General features: G+C 29.9%; 2 protein-coding genes across 4 annotated transcripts in view; one reads left to right on the top strand and one right to left on the bottom strand.

Moving 5' to 3' along the window:
* Positions 1-27,774, top strand: part of LOC121115931 (uncharacterized) — a 38,680-nt gene that overhangs the window by 7,162 nt on the left and 3,744 nt on the right. For 2 of the 3 annotated variants that reach the window (XM_040710115.2, XM_040710114.2), the window contains exon 6: positions 2,206-2,851. The exons of the other annotated variant lie outside the window; for it this stretch is intronic. In XM_040710115.2, coding sequence (XP_040566049.1) covers positions 2,206-2,288 — 83 coding nt within the window. In that variant the 3' untranslated portion in view covers positions 2,289-2,851. Of the gene's footprint in view, positions 1-2,205; positions 2,852-27,774 lie in introns of those variants that run through there. 3 annotated transcript variants of the gene reach the window in all.
* Cib2 (Calcium and integrin binding family member 2) overlaps positions 2,853-27,774 on the bottom strand; it is a 76,647-nt gene continuing 51,725 nt past the window's right edge. Inside the window, exons 4-6 of the mRNA XM_040710116.2 lie at positions 6,666-6,831; positions 6,476-6,582; positions 2,853-3,032 (exon numbers count right to left, since the gene is read on the bottom strand). Coding sequence (XP_040566050.1) covers positions 2,928-3,032; positions 6,476-6,582; positions 6,666-6,831 — 378 coding nt within the window. The 3' untranslated portion in view covers positions 2,853-2,927. The remainder of the gene's footprint in view (positions 3,033-6,475; positions 6,583-6,665; positions 6,832-27,774) is intronic.

The following is a 27,774-nucleotide window of genomic DNA, read 5'->3' as shown; positions in this document are numbered from 1 at the left end:
TTTTTGTTTTTGCCCCAACATAATTCTTCAAGGCAGTGCACAGGGTGAGACATTCAGTTGGTGATGGCTATTATTAAATATGTTAAAGGATTTCAAAAAATTTAGATTTGAAGGAGATAATTAACTTTATTTGGTGTAGCTTTTTCTCCTGATTTCAGTTATGCTAGTAAGTACGGATAATACTTGCACTATTATGCCATTATCAATATATAAGTTGAAAAAGGTGTGAAAACGGCAATTTGATTGCTTATCACAATAATTTCTGGGGCAATTAATGGCACAGAAAAATGTGTCATTGTGACAGGCCTACTACATACTTTTTTAGCAAAAAATTATTCGATTGAATCAAACATAAGAAACCTAAGTATCTGGACTCAGGATTTTTAATGAATTTGTTAATTGCAAGTATATTCAATGAGTGAAAAATTTACTTAATGCCAAGGAAAATTATTTTTTTATGATAGCAAATCCCATAGGCGGAAATTGGTGCGGAATTTTGTAAGAATAGCCTGTTTATTTAGAGGTATATAATCTATCTAATGGAATAGGCCATAATAAGCATCTCACCTCGATGTATAGATTTTGACATTTAACTACATCTACACCTATATATGTTTATACATATAAATTAATTGGAAGAAAAATCTTTGTAAATACATTGTGACCTCGTCCTTGATTAAATTTGAAATATTTTGTGTAAAAGACAGCGGTTTTTGTCAAAAAATGAAACTATGTCGTTATTTTTTTTACTTTTTTGTCATTATTATAAATTTATGGGGATTTTTTTCTTTCATTACAATAAAAAAATGATGTTGCATACTATACCGGTTTAAAAAAAAAATGTTATTATTATTTTTTTAAATTTTCTATCAAAAATTGTAAAAATATGTAAGAGTTTTGCTAAAAAGTAACCCAACATCCTTCCAAGGTAAAATGATACTCGTTACTCATACGACGACGATAGTAGGGCCAACTTTTGGCCATATAAATTCTTTTTCTAAACATTTTACAGATACGTACAAATGAAATAAATATCAATAAAATTATATTATGATTTATAATATTGCTATGCTGATCTGGTTCAATTTTCATAAAATTATGTTAAAAACATAATATATTTATATTATTAAAAATGTACGTACGGTATCAGTATTTTCATATCTATTCATGGTAATTTCGTGAGCTCAGAGTAAACATGCAACAAGTGTTAGTTCCTGTTTTAAGATATCAGCGATTTCTGTTTTCAAAATCTAGATATTAGAATGTCTCGTTTTTGGGGTAACTTTTTTTTACTCTAATTAATCATTTCCTACTGGAAGATATAAGAAACGCCACCTGCAAAAAATCAGATGTATAATGCTATTTTTGCCATAATACACTTTAAATATGAAAAAGGTCAAAAATGGCCCTTTTCAAATATCTGTTATCATTCCTATTTTAAAGCCATGTGCAAAATATTGAATATTGTTGCATAGGTCTTAATCTTGTCTTTAATTTTTTATTTTATAATTATATATAAATGAACCAATGAAATCTATCATATCTAGCACAAACCACTGCATTTTTTATAGTAAGATATTGGTTATACCTTGCACTGATAATTTTTTTATCTGAGGCTTTCAAATAGAATGATTCTTGTTCATATAATATATTAATGTGAGCTAAAAATCTCACTTATGACAAGAAACTTGTTGCAATTAAGATTTGACCCCACAATTTGTAGTTATACTTGATTTTCTTTGAAATGAAGTAATCCTTTCATTTTGTATTACCAATCATAGAAAGTAAGGGAATAGCTATTAGTGTAGGACTTGAACCGGTCTAAGACCATTATAGTTTTTTAAGCTCGGGTTTATTCGGTGTGGACCGAATTTTCTAGTAAAATTCGGTCTACAGACACAAAAGTTAGTCTTGATCGGTCAAAAACGATTTCTTTTTTTTTTCTTTGAAAAGAGAAAAAAAAAATTGCTATGTATGATCTTTTAAGAAAAATCGGCGCACGATTTAAGAAACCTGTCTGGACCGATAGTTCAGTCTAAGAAAAATTACTTTAAACCAAATCGAAAAAAAGAGTCAACACTAGAAGTAACTTTTTCTTTTACTTGTGATGAGGTAAAGGTGAATCTTCATATTTTAAACTACATTCACCAGTTGTATTCATTCCATGAAAAATAATTGTAATTTTTTTCCTCAATTTTTTTTCAGGTCATTTGTTACCCCCATCTGGAAACAAGGGGTCTTTACCTAGTGGCCCCTTAGGACAGAGTTTTCCCCCACCTCCCAAATAAATAAAAACCATTGGATCACTGGGAAATTAATTCTCTGTAAACACACACAAGAAATCGAAAGGACAATTATAATTATTATTTAATACTTTAAAAAAAAAATGATGAAATATTATTTTGTCACAGATAAATATACCAACATATACATAATTGTATGTATGTATATGTATTCATGCACACGTTTATAATCACATTTATAAAACAATACAAAACAAATACAACATGGACTACTTCTTCAAATTAAATTGAAGGCTGATGAAAAGAATAAGGAAACTGTTATTCATGCTGTGAAAGATATCTTAACGTTTTATGACATATTTTATCATAGTTCCTTATTTCTTGAACCCAACAATCCTCTGACGTTTTTTTTTTTTTTGATTATTTATTATTTATTTATCTTTATTTTTTCGGTTTGATTATATTATTATTATAATTACTACAAATATCTTAATGATTCAACTTTTCTTTATATACTACATACATATTATGTCAATGATGATTTTTGATTTATAAAACGCCATTCGTACGCGCCTTAGATAATAATAAATAATATCGTTTAAAACCTAGGTATGCTTCCAAAAACTCTTTATTTGATTTTAAATACGTAGTGTTACACATTATGTACACAAAAACATTCAAATGCTACAGTGAAAAGATGTTAAAAAAATCCGGGGACTTCGTAATGACATGTTCGAATTCATTGGGGCTCAACTTCTTGTCGTCATCAATGTCTCCTTCTATAAGGACCTGCAAACGGATAAAGAACATCATACTAAATATAATAGGTACAGCTCTGGTCAGTGGCACCAGAACCATCAACTATGAACTTTTGAGAAATGTTTATAGTTATCACAAAAAAAAAAATTCAACGTCATAATTTTCGTGAAAAGAAATATTAATTTCCATATCTTTGAAAAATAATTTAATCGTTCAAATTTAGTCTCTTCTGAAATTTTTTAACTCTTAATTTAAAAAGCACACTTTTCTGTCAAAGAAACCTTACACCTAGTCCTCCCCCCCAAAAAAAAAAAATCGAGCTGACGCCCCAATGTCGTCACCATAATATGATATGCTCTCCCGCCACTTGAAAGTACATTTCGACGCCGGTGACTGGTACTCTCTGTCGAGAGGTAAGAAGGTTCCTAGATTTAGGTGCATACAGTTTTGGGTTTAAGGGGGGACATTATGTGTAAAAAAAAATAGAGGAATAAAATTATCTCAGGTCCGTTATATTGGAATGGGAGTCAGAGTTACTCTTGATAAAAATTATGTTATCAAATGTATAATATTGTGTGTTTAGCTATTCTCAAAATTTCAAAAATTCATAGTTATTCACAAAATATTAAAATTTTTTGGAAAAAAAAATAAATTTTTTTTTAGAGAAAAATTTCAAAAATCCAAAGCTATTCACACAAAATTAAACTTTTTGGAAAAAAAGTTCAAAAATCTAGAGCTGTTAAAAAAATGAATTTTTTGGAAAAAAATTTCAAACAAATAAATATTTCGGAGAAAAATTAAAAAAAACATAGCTATTCACACAAAAATTAAATTTTTCGGATTTTTTTTTCAAAAATCCAGAGCTGTTCACTAATGAAGTTTTTTTTCTAAAATTAAATCAAATAATACATTTTTCGGAGAGAAATTTCAAAAATCTAAAGCTATTCACACAAAACTAAACTTTTTGGAAAAAAAGTTCAAAAATACAGAGCTGTTAAAAAAAAAGGAATTTTATGGAAAAAAATTTCAAATAATTAAATATTTCGGAACAAAAATTAAAAAAACCATAGCTATTCACACAAAAATTAAATTTTTCAGATTTTTTTTTTGAAAATCCAGAGCTGTTCACTAATGAATTTTTTTTTTCTAAAATTAAATTTCAAATAATACATTTTTCGGAGAAAAATTTCAAAAATCCATAGCTATCCACAGACGATAAATTTTTTGAAAAAAAAATTCAAAAATTAAATTTTCAAGGATCAAAAATACCTTAATTTGGGGTGGGGGCTACAACCCCGTCAGTCCTCCCCCTGTGGATGCCCCTAACTAGTGCGTCTCCTTATGAAAGACGGAGAGTAACAATGAGGGTTTACTTGGGAGTTATAAGTGTAAGTCTCTTTTGGACTCTGAGTTAAGGATCGAAGCTGGAGCCTATATTTAGCTTTTTCTATAGAAGTAGTGGGATTTGTGTTTATTTTCTTCTTCTTGCAGCTGCTTTTAATTGATCTGATATAAACTTCTCAAATATTTTTGAAATTGTCAGGATAACTACGTTCATTTTCTTTTATTTTTATAAACCGGCAAAATATATTTTATAAATCCCTTCTTATCGCTACTTCTATATCTATAATTTTAACTTCGAAAAGACATGGAATAATTGATTGTTGCAATTGATTTTTTAAATTTGTAATTACACGAAGAGCAAGAACTTATTTCTGTTTCGAGGTTGGACAATTCTACACGGAAAGATCAGTCCTCAGTGTTCTGAAATACAATTTCAAAATGAGAGCTCCAGATTAATACATGTACCATAACTTTAAATATTGGTTATATTAATATAATAGTTATACTGCTTTTGAATGATAAATTCTGATATTTGCTTGTCGTCGTCTTGTTTACAAAGCTGCGTAACAGCTTAGAGTCTCATTAATTCAAACCAATGTTGAAAGATGTGGTGGTTGAACATTAATTTGGGGGCTCTTATTCTAAGATTGACTTCCCTACAGCTCATGACTTTACTTTTCCTGAAGAAATGTTCAACTTCAAAATAAAAATAACTTGTGGTTTGTCTTTATATATAATCACTAGGGGTAGGAAAAATATGTGCAAATATTATAGAAAAATCTAATTTATAAAACTTTATAATAAAGGATGATATCCCCTTTCTTTTACATAATTAATGGAGATTGCAAACTTAATTATAGAATAATTCATGGTACACTCAGCGCCTTAGTGGGCAAAAAAATTAATTTGGATAAAAATTGAATACGTGGTCTTCGTTTAACCACTTAGTTTTATAGCTTTGGTGAAGAGTGAAGTGAAGTAGGTTGCATAGGCTCAGTAGACTGAACAGAACAGGCAGGACTAGTACAGCTACAAAAAATTTCCTATACATCTGTAGCAAATTACTAGGAAGTGCCAAATCCAACATTTTCTCCCTACAAAATTGAATTTATGTTATTTTCCCTCAAATTGAGAAAATATGTAAAACATATAATGAAAAATGTCATCATATGTTTTTCCGCTCCCTAGTAGTTACAATTAGTAAATCTTTGTTGAATTTATTTTAAAGGGTTTTCGAACATAAAATTAAACATGTAGTAATTAGTACCAACATTTATCTCTGTCAAACATTATAAGTTAATTAATTAACTAATATTACATCAATTTTTAAAAAGTATATTCATTCTAATCTTTTTCAACTGTATTAGAACAGTTTTAAAATTGAAGTCTTGTTGGAATACCATCACCATGAATAAAATAAGACACACTCAATATTCTTTCTTTATGATACTGTAACTCTAAACGTTCTGTTTAATTACTCTGAAAAAATTCGGGTTAAACAATGGATATACTTTAAAAATTACGCAACCTCTCTGAATATCACCCTACTGTTTTGATTCGATTATATAATTTTTTCTTCAACACTATTTCAAATTCTTTGCTTTTTATAATAAAATTTAAGTTTAAAAAGCTTTGGAAAAAAAATTCGGAAAAGTTTTCTTTTATTTTCTAAAAAAAGCCCATCCCAAAATAAAATCCTGGGGACGCCTATGTTAAGGTTTATTGATAGTATATAAAATTATGCTAATGTAGAGCATAATTATTTTTTTTGGGGGCAATAAAGGTTATTTTAATATTTGTTAAGGTAAAATCAACCAAGAATACAACGTCGCAATCTAAGGGGGAAAATGTATCAATTAGTGTAATGTTAGTTGGTTAAGAATTTATTGCCGTTTGCCATAGTACATACATACATTATAAAATAGTACATATATGCATACATTACAAAACTATACAAACATACGGCAAAGAACACGAGCACACAAAGGTGTATATATGCTACTACAGCAGAAATCGATCCTAAGTCCTACTTAATGTTATAGTTATTATCAATAATTTGTTGAATTTTTTTTACATGTAATAAATTTAAGAATACGAATGTCTTCATAATTTATTTAAAAAAAACTTACACTTTCCACAATTTCTTTAATTTCTTGAACACATAACTCATTCTGGGTTAGTAACTTCGCTGCCAGTTCAATATCAGAAGCATTAATGTAGTTGTCGCCATCAAAATCTGAAAATATAAGTAGAGCCCTAGTAGTATCTCCATGAAGAGCACATAAATCATTATAATTATATATTATTATGAATAGTTACCATATATTTGAAAAGCATAATGAACCTTGATTTCTCTTGGTGCATTATCACTAAACACGGAGTAAAGCATAAGGAACTCGTTAAAATCTAATCCTTTATTTTCCACATCATCATTGGGATAGTCGGCTGAGAACACTTTGCAAATCCGTTTACGAAATGGATTTTCCTTTTAAAAATATAAATAATTGAATAAAAGATTAGACAAATCAAAATCTCACTTTATTCAGCATTTTATTTATAATACATAAATAATTAATATGTATAATTATTTATGTATCAGATTCAGAGGACTGGAGTACTTATGTCAAAAATTAAGAATCTATGTATAAATGATTCCTTTTATCCCTAATAACATTTGTACTACTTTATTAATAAATTGGACAGATTATCACACATGTAGTCATGGTAACAACTCATGATCTTTTAATGAATACATGCAACATAAAAATAATGTTATATTCTTCAAAAGATTTATTAGGAATAATGATAAAGACTCATATAATTAGAGACGAAAGAAAATACTCTCTTAGTTACGGATTTGTTAACACGGTATAAGAAAACAACACAACGTTAATATCTGCAAGATAGAGCTCATATCCTCAGTTATCGTAAGAAACAAGGAAACAAACTACTAATAAACTAACAAGTATTTGGTTTCAATTTCATAGTCCCAAGGTGGTACAGAGATCCAGAGTTATATTAAACAATGCTCATGTTCTATTAACTCAATTTATCATTATTTTATTTGTCAATCTTTCCTTTGAAAAGAGAAGGTCCAAAAATTAGTTGGGAGTTAGCTAATCCTTCTCAATTATGGGACTATTGTTAAGTAATAATAGTATGCAATTATTTACAAATGAAAAGAGCTCATTTGATTCAACCAATCAACGCTGATATGGCGTTTTCACATGACCTTTTCATTATGAAAGTTGACATAAATTACATAATTTTATAACAATAAATATCTCTTTCTTTTTTTAAAAAGTAAGGAAAATGGGAATTATTGCATTTTCACTTACATGAATTAAGGATCAGCACTGGATTGATTCCTTCGTTGATACGGAGTGGGATTTGTGTTCATTTCTGTCCTTTCATAGCTGCTTGCAGCTAATCAAATGAATAATAAGCTGCTCGATTTTCAAAACATTTTTCAAATTGTCAGGGGTGCCCTTTAAATTTTCGGTTCCTTTTTTATTACATACTGAAAATGCTTACGATTTACAACCATATACAGATACCTATTATTAAAGTAAAGTTTGTCTGTCTTTTTGTTTGTTTGTCGACGCCTAATAACTCAGGAAATGCTGGGTACTCCCTCTGGTTACGATATAATATCTAATCATGGGTATAGGTTTATAGATTTGTTTCAGAGAAGGGAATAATGTGTTGTTTCTTGCTTGCATCGAATGGTTAATAAATAGTGTATTGAAGTATGTTTTTTTTCATAAATGTAGATATAACTAAGGATAATATGTGATAAATGAGGAGCTCTAAATTCTTTTATTATTAGAAATGAATTAATAATTCGGGGTTTTTCTATATATGTACATTAGGCCAGTTTGTTTTTCAACTTTTTCCTATTTCGATTACAGCTAGTTCGAAGAAGTTGTTATATGGTAAGAAAATACCTATATAAAATTTCATTGCCCTAAAATGTCATGTTGAGGTAGCACATCTTGTTCAATGTTTGAAAGGAGACAAAAGTTCTTTATTAACTCAACTAAGATAAAAAAACGCATATGTAATTATTTTGCATCAATATTTGATGAGATACATTATTCTAACCTATAAAAAAAGTATTTTTCTTAAGTTACCCTATGGAGCAAAAAAAAAAAAAGAGAAAAAGAGGTGCGCTATAGACGGAGAACTTTTTTTTTGGTCCAGAAAAGAATTTAAATAATCAATTTTTTTAGGATAAAAAAAAAGTCTTATAAAAATTATTTTAAGCAAAATAACTAAAAATGTTTTCTTAGTGTCTATATTTACTAAGTCAAAGAGTTTTTTTTTTTTTCATAATTTGATCGTGATGTACGACCTAAAGATCACTTCATGGGACAATGCTATTTTATATAAGTAATTTTTATACTATATCACAACTTTTCTGCAGTAGCCACAGTCAAAATTCGAAAAAAGTTGAAAAACAAACCACTCTAATGTACATATGTGTATGCTCCATGTTTTCAAAAGGAGAAAAAATAACCATCAATTATTTCTGTAATTTAAGTTTGACTAGAAAAGGTTGTATACATACAAGCTCCAACTTGTACATATAAACAAATTGTACAAGTCAAACCCCCAACAGAATTTGTAATACTTGTGATGAGGAAATGTAAAAAAATCTATAATAATTTGAGTATTTCTTAGATGGTTAATATATTATCATTAGTGTAAATTTTGAGTATTTTGAGGAAAATGACTAGTTGCACATTATAAGAGGGTCGTTGGAGAAGTCCAACTGTGCAAAGTCCCAGAAATGACACTACTGGGGCGTATCGATCTTATTTTTAATTAATAGCATCTCTTGGAAGAACACACACCATATTTCAGCCAGATCGGTCATTTCTTTCTGTTTGTCATTCATTTGAATCGAGGAAGTGGAGTGATTTTCAAAAAATGGACAAAAAATAATCTCGAGTGTTGATTAAACATTACTTTATGAAAGTCAAAACGCGTTAGGAGACTAAAAAGAACCTTGATAAATCTTATGGGGATTTCGCACCTTTGATTAGAATAGTTTATTAGTAGTTTCAAAATTTTCGGAGGGGCCATTTGAGCACAAGTGACGTTGAACGTTATGGACGCCCTGTTGATATTACTACTACATAAATCATTGATAAAATTCATGATATGTTGATAGATGACAGAAGAGTGGAAGGTGTGTGACATTGCTAGTGCTGTGGGCATCTCGAGTTGGAACCCTATTTCCATTAATTTTGCGACCACAACTGCTGGCGTATTGTCATGATGGATTAAGGACTTTTTTTTGTGGGCCAATCGTAGCTCAGTTTTCAAACGGCTCAATAACGATGAACAATATGCAATTGTAATAGTTTTACTCTTTTCTAGATAGCCGATGAGGAGTATTCCTTGCGAGTCGAAGAGACAGTAGCCATAATCTTTCCGGCCGATTCATCGATTCAAACGAATGCCAAACAGAAAGAAATAGACTGACTTGGCTGCTGAAAGTTGATGTGTTTTCTTCCAAGAGAAGCTACTAACTAAACTTCGATACGCGCCAGTTATTACATCTCTCGCACCTTGCAAGGACTTTTCAAACGACCCTCGTAAAGTTCAAATGCTCACTTATATATTGTACATAGTGTTGTATCAGTCCTTATTTAGGACTGAAGACTGCAGTCCCTTCCAGTTTAGCCTCTATCCGGCCCTGTTCAGTCCTGCATATCATTCCTAAAGCTTATAAAGTTTAGTCCTTCATGACGTCACTAATCTTTATTTATTTTAATCAGTTCTAGTACTGATTAATACCTACAGTTTTAAGGACCAATCTCAAGCGCTGATAGGACTGGTCCTAAGACTGGACTGAATAAATGAGGACTCCCACAATACTAATTGTACATGCATCTTACATATTATGTATATAAATACATTTTACGGATTATATTGTTGACAGCTTTTGTTTTTAGATAATAGTATTCCTCAATGAATGAAGTGATTCACTATTCCTTCCCCAATATGGAATTAATGAATTTGCTAACTATCAAAAGATTTTTGTTCTTTTCTCCGGTTTCATTTCAATCAAAAAGAAAGGTTTCAAGATAATTTAATGATAGTGACGTGTAGTTGTCAATTCTTCCCAGCTATGATTTTTAATTCAATGATTGGTCGCAGCTTAAACAAAGAGAATTCGAATTCAATCAATCAATGTTCATAACACTGATAAAAGAAGAAGAAAAAAAATAAAATAGTAGACATATTGAGAGTTCATAACAAAATACAAAGTAAATTTTAAAGTATGTAGAGTAATGCTGCGCGAAACACTTGATTTACAGGTGTTTTGGACACTGAATGCTAATTACCATTTTTTGAGTGACAAGGTATTTCTAAAATTTGGTGTTGTTATCAGTTCCCTTCTCCTCCAAATTTACCCTCCGAGACTGGATTTTAAGTTAAAAAACTTAGGTGGGAATGTAATCTGCTGTGGTCATTAATATTAATGAAGGGAGTGAATTCTAAAAGCGTTGCTTATAATTAGTGATGAAAATCGTGTGTGTAATGGGCATCGAAAAAAGAAAGAAAGCGAGAATCAACATGGTAACACTGACAATTTGAAAAATGTGGATGAACAACAATGAGATGTGACAAGGGAAGAGGGGGAGAAGGTAATAAACAAGGACTTTTGCTAGGATTACCCCGATGTCGATCCCCAATTCTACTCTGAGTCCAACAAGAACTTTCAATTATAACTCTACAACAAATCCTCAAGGTTACTTTTCGTCTTTTATGAGCACACACGAATGTTCAACCAGGGTTTGAATATAATTGAATCTATTTAGGACAGGAAGTTCACCCCTAAGGAATGGAATAATAATGACAACTGCTAAGGAAAAGAAAATTCATACTTGAAATTACCAATTCCAAAAAACAAAAGAGGCAGCTAAATAATTAACACGATTTACATCACTACTTATAAGAGTAAACGTAAAGAAAATTAAGGAATTTTTGTGGCTAATTTTGGATTCAAAAGGAAATCTTACATAGTTTATGTAAGATATGCCAGGGGCAAAAAGAGTGAATATTAAATAATATATGTATTAAGTTTTCCCCTCCCCGAGTTCTCTTCCTTCTCATCTCCTCTGGTCATAACCTTTACTCAAAGTGCAGTTTGTTCCCTCAAAGGACACTCTTTGTTTTATATTATTTATAACATTGAACCAGTCAACTTAATTTGTGAGGAAGGGTTAAAAAAACAACACACATTTATTTAATTAACAATTGTTTTTTTTTGATGATTTATTTGATTTCTGTAAATGCAGCATGGACAATTAATGGATATAAAATGTAATAACTTGATGAGGCTGTTATGAAAAGGAAATAAAAATGACAAAAAAGAGAGAAAGAACTGATTTCAATTGCACAACAGCTCTTGCTAGTTTAAATTCATCTAATAACTCTGCAGATAGCTCTATTATCGAGGTTGTATTAATAGATGATTCAGTTCAACCATCAACTTCAGGACTGCACGATAAATACTCTATAATTGTTAAAAGATGACAATGTAGGAGTGCGAACTTTTTGTAGTTGCAACTTGAGCAGTGTTTTATATAACCACTACAAAGCCTTTATCATTATTATTTTATTCTTGAAAAGAGAACATCAAAGTATAAAGTAATCACCTGTGCATAAAAGAGTGGTTTATAGCTTTGTCCCTACTAAAGCTCAATAAATACCGAAAATTAAGTGGTTCTAACTATCATACATATAGTCAAATCTATATATAATAATATTTAATGTTCTCTAAGATACCAATTTTTTTACAAAATAAAATATTTTGTATAGAATAAACTTGAAATAAAAATCACTTTTTTGGTATCAACTTTATAGGAATTCATGAGTCTAGCCGAAGGACAAAATTGAAATGAAGAATTCCCATGAAGATTTTCCCTTTTTTGTAGGCACAAATTATAAGATGGCGCCTTACATTTTTTTTTCTTTTCATGTTTCTTTTTAAATTAATTTCACATTGCTTTTCCCTCAGTACGTGTACATTTCATGAGTTCCCCCGAAAAACAATAATAATAACACAAAAAGCAAACATTAATGAATAAATATTTGAAATATATATTAGACATTAATAGTAAAAATTTAGTTATTTAAGTATCGGGAAATTGATTTTTTTTAAACTTCGGATTGAAGAAAAATTCTAGAAAAGTCCACTTTTTATCTCAAAAATAGTCATTTCCTTAATGCTGATTTGACTGTATATACGATGAAAGTTTTACGGGATTAATTCAATTGGTATACTGAGGCACTTTACTCTAATTTGAGTGTAAATGATGTCTTGTTTATGTAAGTTGACCTAGGTCGAAAGTGTCCCTGAAAATGTCCCCGATTTTGACACTGAATGTAATTTCTTTGAGAAACAAATATTATTACTGGCTTTGTTCTTGCAGTTTTTCTCATGTTCCCCTCTGGTCTTATTCTACCTAGTCTAGAAGGCGGAGGTGGATGAATGAGGATATTACAGTTATTTCAACCATTTTTTGATTGTCACCTTTTGTGTCAGAAATATCAATGCAGTATTCAGTTGTGAGTATAAAACTTCTCACTAAAAAATCCATTATAACTTATATTGATATTTGAGTCTTTCTTAGTGACGTCACACATTTGTTTGGAGCAATATGATGTATTATGTAATAAAAGCTGGTTAAAATATTAAAAAAATACTTGTAGTGTTTTTTAGTTCATAATGATAATATTGAAGGATTTGTCACAGCCGTATTGAAATTGTCCCTGATATTGAGGATACTTTATAATTTAGAACATTTTTAAGGACAGATAACAGGTATGGGAGTGGAAAAAAAGGGATGTTGTACAAAAACACATTTAAGGCCCTTATTAAGTACTCTAGTTACCCTATATATTCGTACTTACTAACATTGCAAATATTTATTTGCTCTAAAAAAAAAAAACTATCTGACACAGACACTGTCGTGCTGATTAATTGGAACCTAGATAAAGTTTCCTTGTTTGACATACCTACATTTGTACAGAATTGGCACACTTATTCGTAACTCTCTTTAATTCTAAGTATCACTGCATTATTTAAAAAAATGACAACGCAGATAATGATGGTTGATAGCATTAACAAGATTTGCAAAAATATATGTATACATACATATTCATGGATATAAATTTGCCATTTCAAGCATTTCTATTTTGTATTATTAAAATAATTGAATTTTACTGAAAATCCGTTTTGGAATCCATTAAATAAATGAACTTCTAGAAGCAGAAAAAAGCTGGAAAATCAATAAGTTAAATGCAATTCTTCGAATTATATATAATTTGTTTAATAATGTTGTTTTATTTTATGTAGGTATAATATTGTAAGTGGTGTCTTTTCGATAGAATCCTCGGTAGAAGTTGATATATACATATGTATGTGTTTCTTTTTTTACCATTTACATACACATAGTCGACATAAATTAGCTGAAAGCAATAAATTTCCTCTTTGACACTTTTCTTTTTTTTTTACTACTGCAAAATTATTATCATAAATCCTCAATTTGCAACCCCATTTCTTCATATCCCCAAAACGAGGATAAAGTTACTCTCTCCCAAATGAGTGAATAATGAATATTAGATATTAAAAGTCGTCAGAGTTTGTTGTTTATACATAAATGTATACATTATACATACATATATATTAATACCCAAGTCTACAACTAATTCCACGCTCAAATCTAATAAATTAAAACTTTTGCTCCTACTTTTTTTATTCACATATTTTTTCTTTATAAATCATGTCGATCTAAACATTTTTATGGTCTGCTTTGATGGTTGAGTATTAATATACATTTATTTGAATGTATACATCTCTGAACTGCAAGCTATTAAACTACAAAACCAATTTTGTAAGTGCTTCACATAGAGTTGACCACCACTTGACCCTTGATCAAGACTTTGAGGGATTGATATCGAAATAAATTAAATTGATATTTTTAGAGAAGAAATTAAATTTATTTTCTTTGGCTATGGCCAATGTAACGATATTTGGGGGAAAATCTTAAGAGGAAAATATCTTTTAAAAACCATCACAAAGTGGGGTAGTAAGCAAAAGCGTGATCATGAGTTCTTGAGCGGTACATATACTTTATTAATCTAAAAAATCACATCACTTTGCTCTACATCTAACAATAACCAACATCTTGGTTCGTATAGATAATAAAATTAACAAACCTTTAATGATACGTATCGATGATAGTGTTATGTGGTCCTTATTTGTTATTGAAGACTGCAGTTCAGTCCTACAAACTTTTAAAGTATAGTCCTTGATGACGTCACTCAACGTTATTTATTTATTTTAGATCAGTTCTGGTACTGGCGGCAGTCCTAAGGAGCGACAGTCTTAAGGAGCAGTACCAAGGACTGATAGGATTGGTCCTAAGACTGGCTTGGACCAAATAAATAAGGATTGACACAACTCTAATTGAGTCACAAGGAGCTGAATGGTCGTTCTCGTAACAAAAGCTGTTTTGTGTTCTTTTTCATTTATGAAGAATGGTTAAATACATTTACTTAACGAGTCTAGTCAAAAGAAGCTGAATTTTTCTCATATCTACAGTGCAAATTTTACTGAAGAACCGGTCCACTAAGAGTTATGTTCAAAAAGTAAAGTCACTTTTTAAACAGTGCCCAGTCTCTATACTTAGATGTAAGAATATGTGGCGTTATTAACATTTTAGAGACGATATGTCTTGCAAGAGAGATCATTATAAATTAAAGTACTCCTTGCTCGTTGATACATTATACTTTTTAAATAGGTAAACAATTTAGACAATATTTACATCCCAAGTAATGACAGCTAAGCTATAAAACATTTTTTAAATTATCTGGTTACAGGGTTAATTTTGGTTTTCAATTTTTTTACATACTGAAAATGCTTAAGATTTACAATTTTAATCATTCACTTTGTACTAACTAAAAATCCACCTTAAAAATACGTAACAACTTTTACAAACATGAAATTGGTGTAAATAGTTGATTTTACTCTATAAAATGTTGCGTTTGGAGAAGAACATACAATATTATCTATTCAGTTCCAATTCTCAACTAATATTTTATTCTAAATGTATCAATTATTCATCCAAAATAAGATATTATTGGATGTTCTTATACCTATTTCATTGATAATGTCTCTGAATGGTCGACTATTTGGCAAGACAAAAACCAAATTTGTTCCACTCGATAATAATAATAGATACATCAATATTGATTAACTATTTCCTGTAGAGATTCAAGTTGCAGTATTATCCATATCATTATCAAGAAGCAAAAAAACAAAACAAACCTTATATTATCTTTACTCATTCAAAATATATTTTGCCATAAAATAATATGAATACTATAATAGTACTTAAATTTGTTTTTTTTCCTCTCGAAATATTAGAGAGACATAGTTCAAAAATGGAAAAAATATAAATTTGTATTGTTATTGATTAACTAGTACTCTTTATTGCCCAGAGTCATTAGGCGTCGTCAAACAGAACAACGTTCTCTAAAAAATTATAGAACGCATGTTGGTGTCTATCCCATTCTCAGTAACCATATAATTTTTCTTTAATCATTGATGAAAATTCTTCTCAGCTTAACCAGAGCTAATGTAAACTCAACCAATCAATGTTTCTAACACTGATAAAAGGGGAGGGCAGAAAAATCAGCAGCTGACAACAAAATACATTGTACATTTTTGTGCTAGTGAGGTAGCGTCGTGACTTGTAATGTATGATTTGTCAGCTGCAACATAGGCAGCTGACAAATCATACATTACAAGTTTCATGTTAGGGAGACAAGGCAATGTTTTGACAGATACAAAAATAAGTACAGCAGCGACGTTATTTTGGACAAATTGTTGTTGATATATCATTTAGTTATTAACTTACTCAATACTTGACCGTTCTCTTATCAAGAATCGTTGCTAAGCCTCACGTTCATTTTTCTAAATTTTATATAGCGTACGTTCTCTCCTTTTTTCTTTTCTAGTATGAGCTGAACTAATTTAATTCGTTTTATACAGTGCTCACTGCTCCCTGTATATTATATTCTTTAAAAAAAATATTGTATTAGCATATGACATACTACATCAGGGATAAGGATATACAGTGCACAATGTGACTATTTTTCATACATTCAGAAATACATACAGAACTACAGAAAACTTTAGTATTTTCATTAGATGATATCAGGCTGCACACCGCACTCGAAGAGTCTAAATTTCCTCATTTTTAGAACAAAATAGTAAATATAAGTCAATATAAAAGATTTTGCATTAAATAGTTTTAAAAGTTTTTCTATAGCTTTCCCCTACAATAATAGTTTCTTAAAAATAAAAGACACACAAAAAAAGTGTGTGCTATACAACAATACTTTATTTATAAGACCTAAACTTTTTTTAAAAGAGTTTTTTTCGAAGTAAAAGCTTCTTTATTCTTCTAAAAATAATTTTTACAAAGGGTTAAATTTGGAAGAATGAAAAATCGTTCAAAAGTTTTTAAAGAATGTTCTTACAATTGATATTTTTTCATTTGATTTTTTTCATGAGGAAAAAATTGCCGAACAATCCAAAAGACGTCTAAACTTTTTATCTGATAAATTCAAACTATCAAACAAACGTTGTGGACATGGATACCGACATAGTAATATATAAAAAAAAATGAGAATTCAATTCGGAATTAGAAAATAACGGTTCCGTTTTGATCATAAAGTATACTTTCTTGTTGATTGGATTTTATCTCCACCAACAAAGTTTTTTGCCTCTCTTTGTTTGTTAGTCTGTTGGACACTAGGATTACGGCAAAAGTTACGGAGTGATTTTGATCTAACTTTGTACGAAGTTTATATATTTTCACAGTAAGAAGGAATTCAACTTTGAGAGGTCAGGGTAGCACAAAAGGAAAAATATACATAATGGACCATAACTTTGGAACATATTATGGCACAGAGCTTAAATATGTGTGGAGGTTTGCGCTCTACGGAGTGCCTCATCTTATTTAGTTTTGTAATTATGTACCTGTGTCTTTGTTTTTCAATAATGAAAGTTGAAGGGATTTTTTTTTACCCATACATATTTATCCTATAAAGATAAATTAATAATCCTAATAACGAAACAAGATAAATTATCCGTGAAAGTCTTGTACTAGCAAATTTTTGATATATTTTTATGTTACATATATAATACATACATATTCTCTGCCGCCATTTCTCCCTCACATAGATAGAAAGAAGCAAATGCATTTTTGCGAAAAAATAGTTATGTTATTTGCAAAATACATTCATTCATAATTTGTAATGAAATAAAAATTGAAATATTACAAAGTCACTTTCGATCCCTAAAATATTTGTATATACATATAATTATATGTTTAAAAACCCTTGCAAAAATTCTAAATATGATTTAATGGAACATAATTCCAATTATATCTTTGATTGAGTGATGCTTTTTCACTTTGATAGATATACTTGTATAATATTGTTCTTAACTCTTAAAGTTTTGATTCGTCTCTTCAAGTGCATTATTTTAATTAACATGACATTTAATGCACTATAAATGCAGGCTCACAACATGTTCACATTGAATTTTAATTACATACATACAGGGTTGCTCATAAGTTTTAAAGGAACTTTTGCTTTTTACTAGAAAATTTAAGATTTGAATTTTTTTCAAAAAAATTAATATTTGAAGTTAGATTTTTTAATTTCTTTCGCTAAAAAAATTTAATTTTTCAAATTTCCTTTTCTGTGAATAGCTATGCATTTTTGAAATTTTTCTTTAAAAAATTTAATATTTGAATTTTTTTCCAAAATATTTTTTTTTTTTGAAAAGCTGTGGATTTTGGAAATTTTTCTCCAATAAATTAAATTTTTTGTGAATGGTTGTAGGTTTTTTAAATATCGAATTTGGATCGCTAATTTTTAGTAGAATCGCATGGAAATCGGATTTTTTTTTTTAAATCGCCCCATTAGTTAATGAGCTGTTGGATCCTATGGTTTTGGCGCCACTTCTGAGATGACCAGGCAAGAAGTGGTCGCTCAATTTAAGAAAGAACTCGGATGAATATCAAAAGGTCCAACTAAAAGTGTATCAAAACAGTAAACGATCGATAGATAAAATGGCATCAGAAATGGAAATTTTGTAGGCATCAATGTATGGGTTGCAACGGAATTACTTGAAGATGAAACTTTTTAAGCTAACTTAGGGTCAAAAAATTACAGAGACTATAAGAGTTAAAATAATTTTTGTAAATTTGTACCCTGTAAAAAAGGAATATGGATCAAAAAGTTTACTAGCTTTTGGTCCAATGCTCTTTTTGTTTTCGTATCTTAACCAATACTATTTTCTTCTTCAAACTGTTCAGCATAATTTTCTTGAGATTGCTAGGGATGAATGGCATGGTTTCTTTCAGTTTTTCATGAAAATGCAAAATATATTTTCTTAACTAATCTTCTATCAATAGGAATTTCAAGAGAATTTTTGTAGTCATTGTCATTTGTATTATTTGTTAATGCTTTTTTTAGTGTCCGACAGTAGTTTTTTGAAAGGTTGAACTTTATTCGTAACTGAAGGGAAGTTTTCAACTTTAAGGTGTTTAACGCTTGCTAAATAAAATAACGAAACATCATTATAGCTTGATAATTTTGATCTCTTTACAAATATGGTAGATGCAATATTTTGACACATTTCAAAAAAATTACAAAACAATGGTTAAAATCTTAAATCATTTATTAAATCAAAAAATTTAAAACTATTTGAAAGCTTCTGGCTTCGAAATCTACTCAAAGTAGACACCCTTAGTGCTGATGACTTGCTCTACCCTGGACCTGAACCTGTTGCAGGCGCACTCAACCTGGTCCCTGGGCAACTTGTTGAAAATCACGGATGATGCACATCTTTACTAGGCCAGATGTCGGGGATGATGTAGTCCTCGAAGTTACTGGACGACAGTCATATCTGAGACAAATGACCATGATAGTCTTCACAATGTTCCTCAACATGCAGGCACACTTCATGACATCACAATCCTTAAAACCAAAACCAGCACAAATCGTCATAACTTTGGTTATTCTTTTCCATTGGTTAGACGGGTTAAAGTCGTCGGATTCCATTGTTGTCAGCACTGCGTGCTCTCAAATACTGACCCAATATTTTGGAAAAATGCTACAGTAATTTATTGCTACCCAACTGTCATTATGTACAATAATATCAAGTGTCAAAAATATTGTGTTGACCCCGTATATACCCTTCACTCTTATTGTGATTTCATTATTTGAATTTCCATTCTGTACAAATTAATTTTTAGATCACCCATGCCAATAATCCTTTGTTGTTGAAAAAAGCATAACATAGAAAAAATTTAGAACAAAATATTTTTTATGTTATAACATTGATCGAAAATAAGAATGAGCTAACACTAGATTTTTGATTATTTTTATAACATGCCGGATTTAACCTCATATACCGAACCTCAAAACTATGCCAATGGACACAAGATCGAACGAGGTTGGGGCTGAGCAACCACCCTAGTAGATCTTTTGGAAAAATACATACAGTCTTTTTCCACTTTTGTTTATTGGGTAAATTGGCTAATAACAGCAGTTATATTGAATAAGTAATTTATAAAAAATAAACTCAGAAATATAGTATAAAATTTATATTTTTACTGTTTCCTAAATATAATTTTGTCTGATTGATTATCGCATAAAATAATAAGTTTAATAACTAAATATGTATATATTTATATCAACAGGCATTGAAATAAATTAATTGCATTCTTGACGTCAATGTAAATAAAAAAACATAACTTAGTAGATATATTATTATGCTGTTATGAGGAAAAAATACAGAAAAATAACAGCATTGTGATTAAAAAATGAAACACGCTTGGTACTACCTATAACTTTTTTTTTTCGTTCTTTAAAAGTATAGTCAAGGCCAAATTGATATATTTAAATGATAAAAGAGAGTTAAGGTATGTTAGGAGCTATAGATGGCTGGCTAAAATTGGCGGGAGAATACCCGAAATTATGCTAGCTTGGGGTTTGAAACAAAACAAACTTAAAAAAACAAGCAATACTAAATAAAGCGTACATGCGAGGTTTATATAATGAGAGTTATATGGAGTATCATCTCATATATCTGAATTATATAAGGGAATGTCAACTTTAAAGAGTATTTTACGCGATAATCAATCAGACAAAATTATATTTAGGAAACAGTAAAAATATAAATTTTATACTATATTTCTGAGTTTATTTTCACTTATAGTACTTATTCAATATAACTGCTGTTATTAGCCAATTTACCCAGTAAACAAAAGTAGAAAAAGACTATGTTACACTGGGTTGATACAACAATTAAAAAAAAAATTGAATTATGACCCCGTTTTTATTTATTTCTTTTCTGAAGAAAGTTTTAGAGATACAATAAAGGCAACGATATGTCATAGAGTCATACGCTAACAGTTACAGTAAGCAAATAAATAAGTGAATAACTGTTATAACCTATTGAATAAGGTTAAGTATTTATATATATAATCTCAAATTAAATATTTTGATATTATAAAAATAATGTCTTACAAAATGATTGAATGCATCCCACTTGACGAAAACTAGTGGTATGGTGGAGGGATAATTGAAATAAATTTCACAATGTTCCCATGTAACTTCACGATACCTCAAGACTACTGGTACATTTGTATCAAGTGAAGTAATTTTTTCGATAGCTGGCAATATTATGACCGCCGATCGGTCTTGTTTATTACCAGAACTGTATGTAGACAAGCTCATCTTTTTGCTTTTTTAAAAAAAATAAATTAATGAATTATATAACCATGTATATTTTATATCAATCTTTGTTTTTAAGAGAAGTTAAGTATAATAAAGAATAATTTATTTTTACATAAAATATCGAAAAAACTTGAAAAACTACTTTAATTCTATTGGGAAATCTATTTTACTATTATACCGAAGCGAATTACGGATCTCTTTGAAAGAGGTTATGAATCATGACGAAACTTCAGCGACTCAAAAAATGTTGGTACTACTAGTAAGTAAATGACTTGAGTCTTTTATTAGTAAGTATTAACTACATAATTTCAGCTTTTTTAGTTTCCTTAAAAGACCGATAAGAACCGGTCGTAGGACTGACACATTTTATTAGGACCGAACTGATAAGACTGCAGTATTTTTAGTTTTTTTAGACCGATCAAATCTAATTGTTAATTATTTGTTTTTTATATTTATCAAAATTTGCCAAGAAATTGCTATGGTATATATGCGTTGTTTATCATAATAGTTTGTAAACAATGCGGCAGTGAGTTGCACATTCTTGCAGCAAAAAAATACACCTCCCTGAATGATAATATTATTGAATATAAAATATAGGCATTTTCACACCACCTTGCGGAGAATGGTTTTTTTAGTTTGCTTATGCCCTATTGTAATGCTTCAGTTTTGTAAAGTGTGAATATAAATTACGTTAATACGAGGCTGGTCTGAAAAGTTTCCGACCTAACAAAGCTATAAGACATTTTTCAACTTAGTCTTCTTATAGCTCTACACACTTTTCCTAACGATGCTCCCATCTCTGTAACCTGTCCAAGTAGTAGTTGGCGTTTTTCTATGCAAAATAATTCTTGACGTAGGGGATTGCCTTTTCATTTGACGAAAATCTGCCTTCAACTTGTCAAGTAATGATGTGTAGTATGCTCCTGCATTGGTTTTTCCTTTTTGAAGATAATTGATGAATATAACTACATGAATATACCCAAAAAATATTCACCATCACTTTCCTAGAAGAAAAACCAGTTTTTTGTGCATTTTAACAAATACACCCACATGACCCCACTCAACCGACTGTTACATAAAAACTACGCGTACAAAATGGCTAAATCTTTGGTCAGTAACTGCCAACAGATACTAAATAGAGGTGATTAGCTTTTATTTACGAGTGCTGCCTTTTCACGTTGAGGTTGCAAACTTTTTAGACCATCCTGGTATTGACATTTTTGATTAATTGTTAATAAACTAATTTCTTAATTTAAAAAAAACAAACAAAAAACTACTTTCAATTATGACAGATACTTGAACTCCGAGTGGCAATGCATTTTGAATTTTGACACTTCATAATGGATTATTTCAGGAGAAACCTATACATTAGAAAGGTATTAGATTCTACTTATATAAACATAAAATGCAAATTTTAAGGACCCAGAAGTAGAATTTGCCAAAGAAGACTGTTATCAAGACTTGCTCTTATATCCGAGTTGAGAACTTTAAAGGCGCCATAAGTGATTATATTAATATTTTTTATTTATTCAGCTTTCATTTAGCATTCATGGCTTTTATTAAAATCGATGAATGGTTAGTAAGAAAATCTATTTAAAAAATTGTATTGGTTTTTAAATAGAAGTTGACCCTGTACAAGATCCTAAATATCCTTAACAAAGATTTAATTAAAAAAAAGACTTGTGTAAATCTGTAATTTAAGAAACCTAAAGCTTATATATGGCTTCTTCATGCAACTGGAGGCAAATTAGAGTTCTATCGCTATGTCTACAATATTTTTTTGACAATTTCAAGTTGCACAAATTTCAAATGCACAAGTAACCCCTTTATCACATGATATGTATACATTGATAATTACAAAGCATCTACTTTCAATTATAATGAAGGTATCTTTTCAAGAAACCCAATATTCATTTATAATGATGAATGTTAATAAACATCGTTCATAGACGTGTTAGGATTAATGAGTTTTGAGGGATTAATTAGAGAACCATAATAGTAAATATATATGTATATCAATAATTGTAAAATGTTTGTTAATGAAATTATTCAGTCTACATAGTACATACGCATATAAAAAGACAGGTTTAATATAATTTTTCAGATAATTATTTTCGTGGTTCTAAGAAAAATTTGTCAGAAAAAACTCATTCAGCATTCTAATACTCAAATAACATTTTTTACTTTTATTCTTGTGTCTCTGATTTTTGGAAAATCAAATGCTTAGTCATTTATACGAATATAAATTATTGATTCACTTTACAAAGTTTACATTTGGAAAATAAACTCATATTTTTCTGTCAATCACTCCTTTCTTCTTATTCAGCGATGTATATGTATAATTTGTAATTTTATAACAATGCTTTTGAATAAGCCGTTTAAGAAGTATATGGTTAATTTAAGATTGAGTTTATAAAATATTTGATATCAATAATATAATAAATGATTTATGTGCTACTTTATTGGAGAATAACGAAAGCTAATCATCATGTTTTAGCGAATGATCGAGTATGCCTCAAAAGTAAGACCTACTAGGAGAATATTCAAATGTACAGGGATCGGAAGCAAAACGTGGACTGAATGACTGATTTTAGAAAAATGTCGATAATTCTATTTTTTCATAAATAATTTTTAAATTTTTTTAACAAAACTTTGAGACACGACTTTTGTGAACACTCAATATGACTCTCTAAGCAGCAATCACAGTCTTCACACGGCGGCGGAAAGTCTTTCAGGAGTTGATGATGAACTTCTCAGACAAGTTGTTCCACTCTTTCACAATGGCCGCCTTCAAGGAGTCCACGTTCGGATGAGATGTCTGGTTAGTCTCCCTATCCAAAGTGCCCCACATAGGAAAGTGCAACGGGATCAAATCCCGCGAAGATGATGGCCACATGTCCTTGTCCCAAAAATAAGCCATGTTGTCGATGCAGAACTTCTGGCATTTGACCAATGTGTGTGAGGGTGCTCCATCTTGGGTACACACATAGTTGTCCTCTGGGTAGGTGGCTTTGAGCCATGGCAGAATCGTGAACCTCAACTTCTTGTAGTAGGGCTCCTGGCCGATTTTCTCCCTAGCCTTAAAAAAGAAGGGAGGCATCTTCTTGCCGTCGGACGCCACAACCACAAGACCATTATTTGAGCCGGAGGCTTTGTATGGAACACCCCCTTTTACCTCTTCTGGTGATCCCCCCCCCAAGACAACAGTCGTTCCGGCATTTGCACATCTGGTACACAGTGAAAATCTACTCGTCGGAGAAAATTTTTACTGTGGATCAATTTGCCTTGATCGACTCACCAACTTTCTTTCCCATCTACAGTATCCTTTCCTTCAGAGTGTCTGTCAACAGGTGGCGTGGGGTTCTTGTGTAAGAAGACAAGCACAAAATCATCCTTTACAGCCCTTCTGATTGTCCAATCGTCCACGTCAAAATAGTTAGAGAGGCGATTCATGGATTTTGTGGTGTCTTCCTTGATCTTCTTCTTCAGGTTCCTACAGACTCAGAATCCCTTTTCAAGTTTTGTCCCCCACTTCCTTCTTTCCTTGAGAGGTCTTTTCCATACTTTTTCATATATGGAGCACTTCACAATGTCCACCTTAATTTTGGCATACAGAAGGTCTAAGATCTTCTGCCTTTTTGCTTCTTGCTCACTCATGATGAAAGATTTGAGAAATGTTTATTAATGTCTACTTATGCCGAAAGGACAGGAGATTCGGAATATTTGGAGGGAAAAAATCATAAAACCTCTCTATTTTAATTACATATTCGTTTGTTTGTGTTTTTTAGTAAAATGTCCATTAGGTAAATGTCCATTTCGGAAATTTCATTTTGATGAAATTACATTGTATTTTTTTTTAACAGAAAATAATTACAAATCTTGTTTTTTTTAAGAAAATGGTTTACGTTAAAAACAGCGCCCAGGGCACATGGACCTAAAGCCCCTCTATAAAATCAAAACTATATGTAATTGTCATGGTCGTCCTTATTCTAGAAATTTAAATTTATCTAGTTTGTTTTGGTCTCAGCAACTAAATTGATTTTTCTCTCTCTCAAGCAAGGTTGTCTGCAGTCTTGATCACTCCATCAGAATTAACTATCAATTCCCTGTTAAGTATGTAGCTAATTAATTTAACCGACAAAATTTCAACTTTGCTTTCCCTAAGGTTGAAATGGTTACCTCAATTGTTTTTAGCTCAAAATACATAAATATTATCTTTATAATTTAAAATTTCTGTATTTGTGGCCTACATAGTTATTTATTTTGCTTTTTGTTCAGAATTATGATTTTATAACATCTACATGATTGGCTGGTATTTTTTTCCTTAAAAAGATCTACATAATATATAAACAGACATAAAATATAGACAGTTTGCAGTTACATACATATTCATAAAATATTTTCATTATTTTCCATTTTTTCATAATAAAAGAAAATGACTTGTAAGTACAAAAAATCATAGAAAATGAACAATTTCTTTGTAAGCTTGATAAATTAATCATTTTTGAACACTATGATTAAAATTATAGTTTGTTTTAAAATGAAGACATATAACTTTATTTTAAAATAAAATATATATAATAAGTTATTTAAGATTTATTGCCTGAATTTTGTTTTATTAATATTAAACTATCAAGATTTATTGACATTTTTTTAAATTTTGTACTCTTTAGACCTTAAAAGCATGTTTCTTGAGGTAAACTAACATGGGACACGAGAAGAAAGAAGAATATTAACTGATACTATTGTACTTGCTATTGTTAAAAAAGTGATGTTAATCAGAAGCATTTTGGGCATGCTAAAGAAAGAAACAGAAAATCGACCCGACCATTTGAAAAGCAGCTTAGCTGTCGTGGCATTTTATTAAATCAGCCGTAAGAATAAGGCAATAAATACAAATCCCACTCAATTATAACTCTGTAACAAATCTTCAGAGTTATTCTTCGTCTTTCACGAACTAGTGATTACTTTATACTAACTTTCGGCTTCAAAACATTATCCTTTCTTTTGCTCAGTGTAAGAAATCTATGCATTTTATCTCGATGCATGATGATATGTATTATAAAGAGTTAAACCAGCATAAATAAGAAACACATTAGTCATATTTTTTGCTTTTAAAAATAATACATTCCAATATCCATTAATAGTACATTCAAGGGACTAAGTATTTATGATAAGTTGTATAGAAAAGATGAAGGGAATTCCATGACGACTAATGTATAGCACAAAAAAAACACTTTTTCTTATAACATATTTGTACTTGTTGTGTATTTATTTACCAGTGTTATAATAATCAATGGTTCTTTTCCCATTAAAAAATTTAAATACAGTTTATGTAGTCACTTCCTTTCAATCGTTGAAAGTTCTTTTTCAACGATTTTTTTTTTTAAATATAGGTCTGTTTTAAGTTGTATATTAGAGTATGCCATTAAGAGTATTATTTTAAAGGGAATATTCCTCCAAAAAGTAAACTTTATTTATAACAAGATCAATACAATAATTGAAAAATGTGAGAGCTGCATTAACTTATATAATATTATACATCGAATGTCTGTTGCAAGACAACTTAAAGACATGTGTGAAACAAATCACTCATTACGTACGTGTCTGAAATATATCTATTTTTAGTTAGTAACATGTTTGTTTGTGGGTTGCCATTTCTCTTTTAGGGCAGAATAAAAAGTTTTCTTAAAAAACTGCCAACATACCATAGAGAAAAATAATAGCCTATTTAACCATTAATAAATAATTTAAGATAATAAAAATAAGTGAAGAAGAAGCTCTGTTGCAACACATTTTTGGCTGCCATTGAACATGTTTTATATAATGTATAATATAATAATATCTAGTCTTTTTTCTTTTCTTCAAGAAGATGGAGGGAGAGGAGGGGGGATGAATGCTTTTAACATAAAAATACATATTGTCTATATTTTTATGTTATAAATGAAAAAAAAAAAATGTCATTTAGAATAAACAACCCCAGTAAGAGACTAGACTGCTGCAATACGGCGTTAAAGAGTGAATAAGGGAAGAATATATCATAATAAAGTTTTCAAAATTAAAAAAAAAGACTATTTTCTTTACACTAAGGTTGAGTCGTTAATTTGTGACTCGACTCAAATTGTATAAATTGGGATGTTTATGCGGAAAAACTTGAATTCAACTACAAATTTTTTTTTTGAGTGGATTGTACAATTAATCGCAAAATAAAGAAAGGGATTTCCAAATGTCAAATTGTAAGAGGTGAGGACTTGGACTTGAGTCTGTATTTTGTATACTTGAGACTAAAATCAAAAACTCAATAGTTGACTTGGACTCAGAAGCTAAGAGTCATGATTTGTTAGACTTTTTTAACTTATTTTAAAAATCCTTTATTCCTTACTAAATATAAAGCTTACTCTTCAAAGTACTTTTTACAGAAAATAAACTCAGCACAAGGTAGAATAAGTAGCAACATATTAACGATTCTACTTAACAACTAAAGGTTGATTGTGAGAATTACTTTTCATTTATTTTAACAAATTTATAATGGACTCAAGGGGAATCTGAAGTGGAATTTCTCAAAAGTCCAGTATTATTAGAGACT

This window comes from Lepeophtheirus salmonis, chromosome 4, assembly GCF_016086655.4.
Source record: "Lepeophtheirus salmonis chromosome 4, UVic_Lsal_1.4, whole genome shotgun sequence".
NCBI classification, from domain to species: Eukaryota; Metazoa; Arthropoda; class Copepoda; order Siphonostomatoida; family Caligidae; genus Lepeophtheirus; species Lepeophtheirus salmonis.
This window is presented reverse-complemented; position numbering and strand designations above follow the sequence as displayed.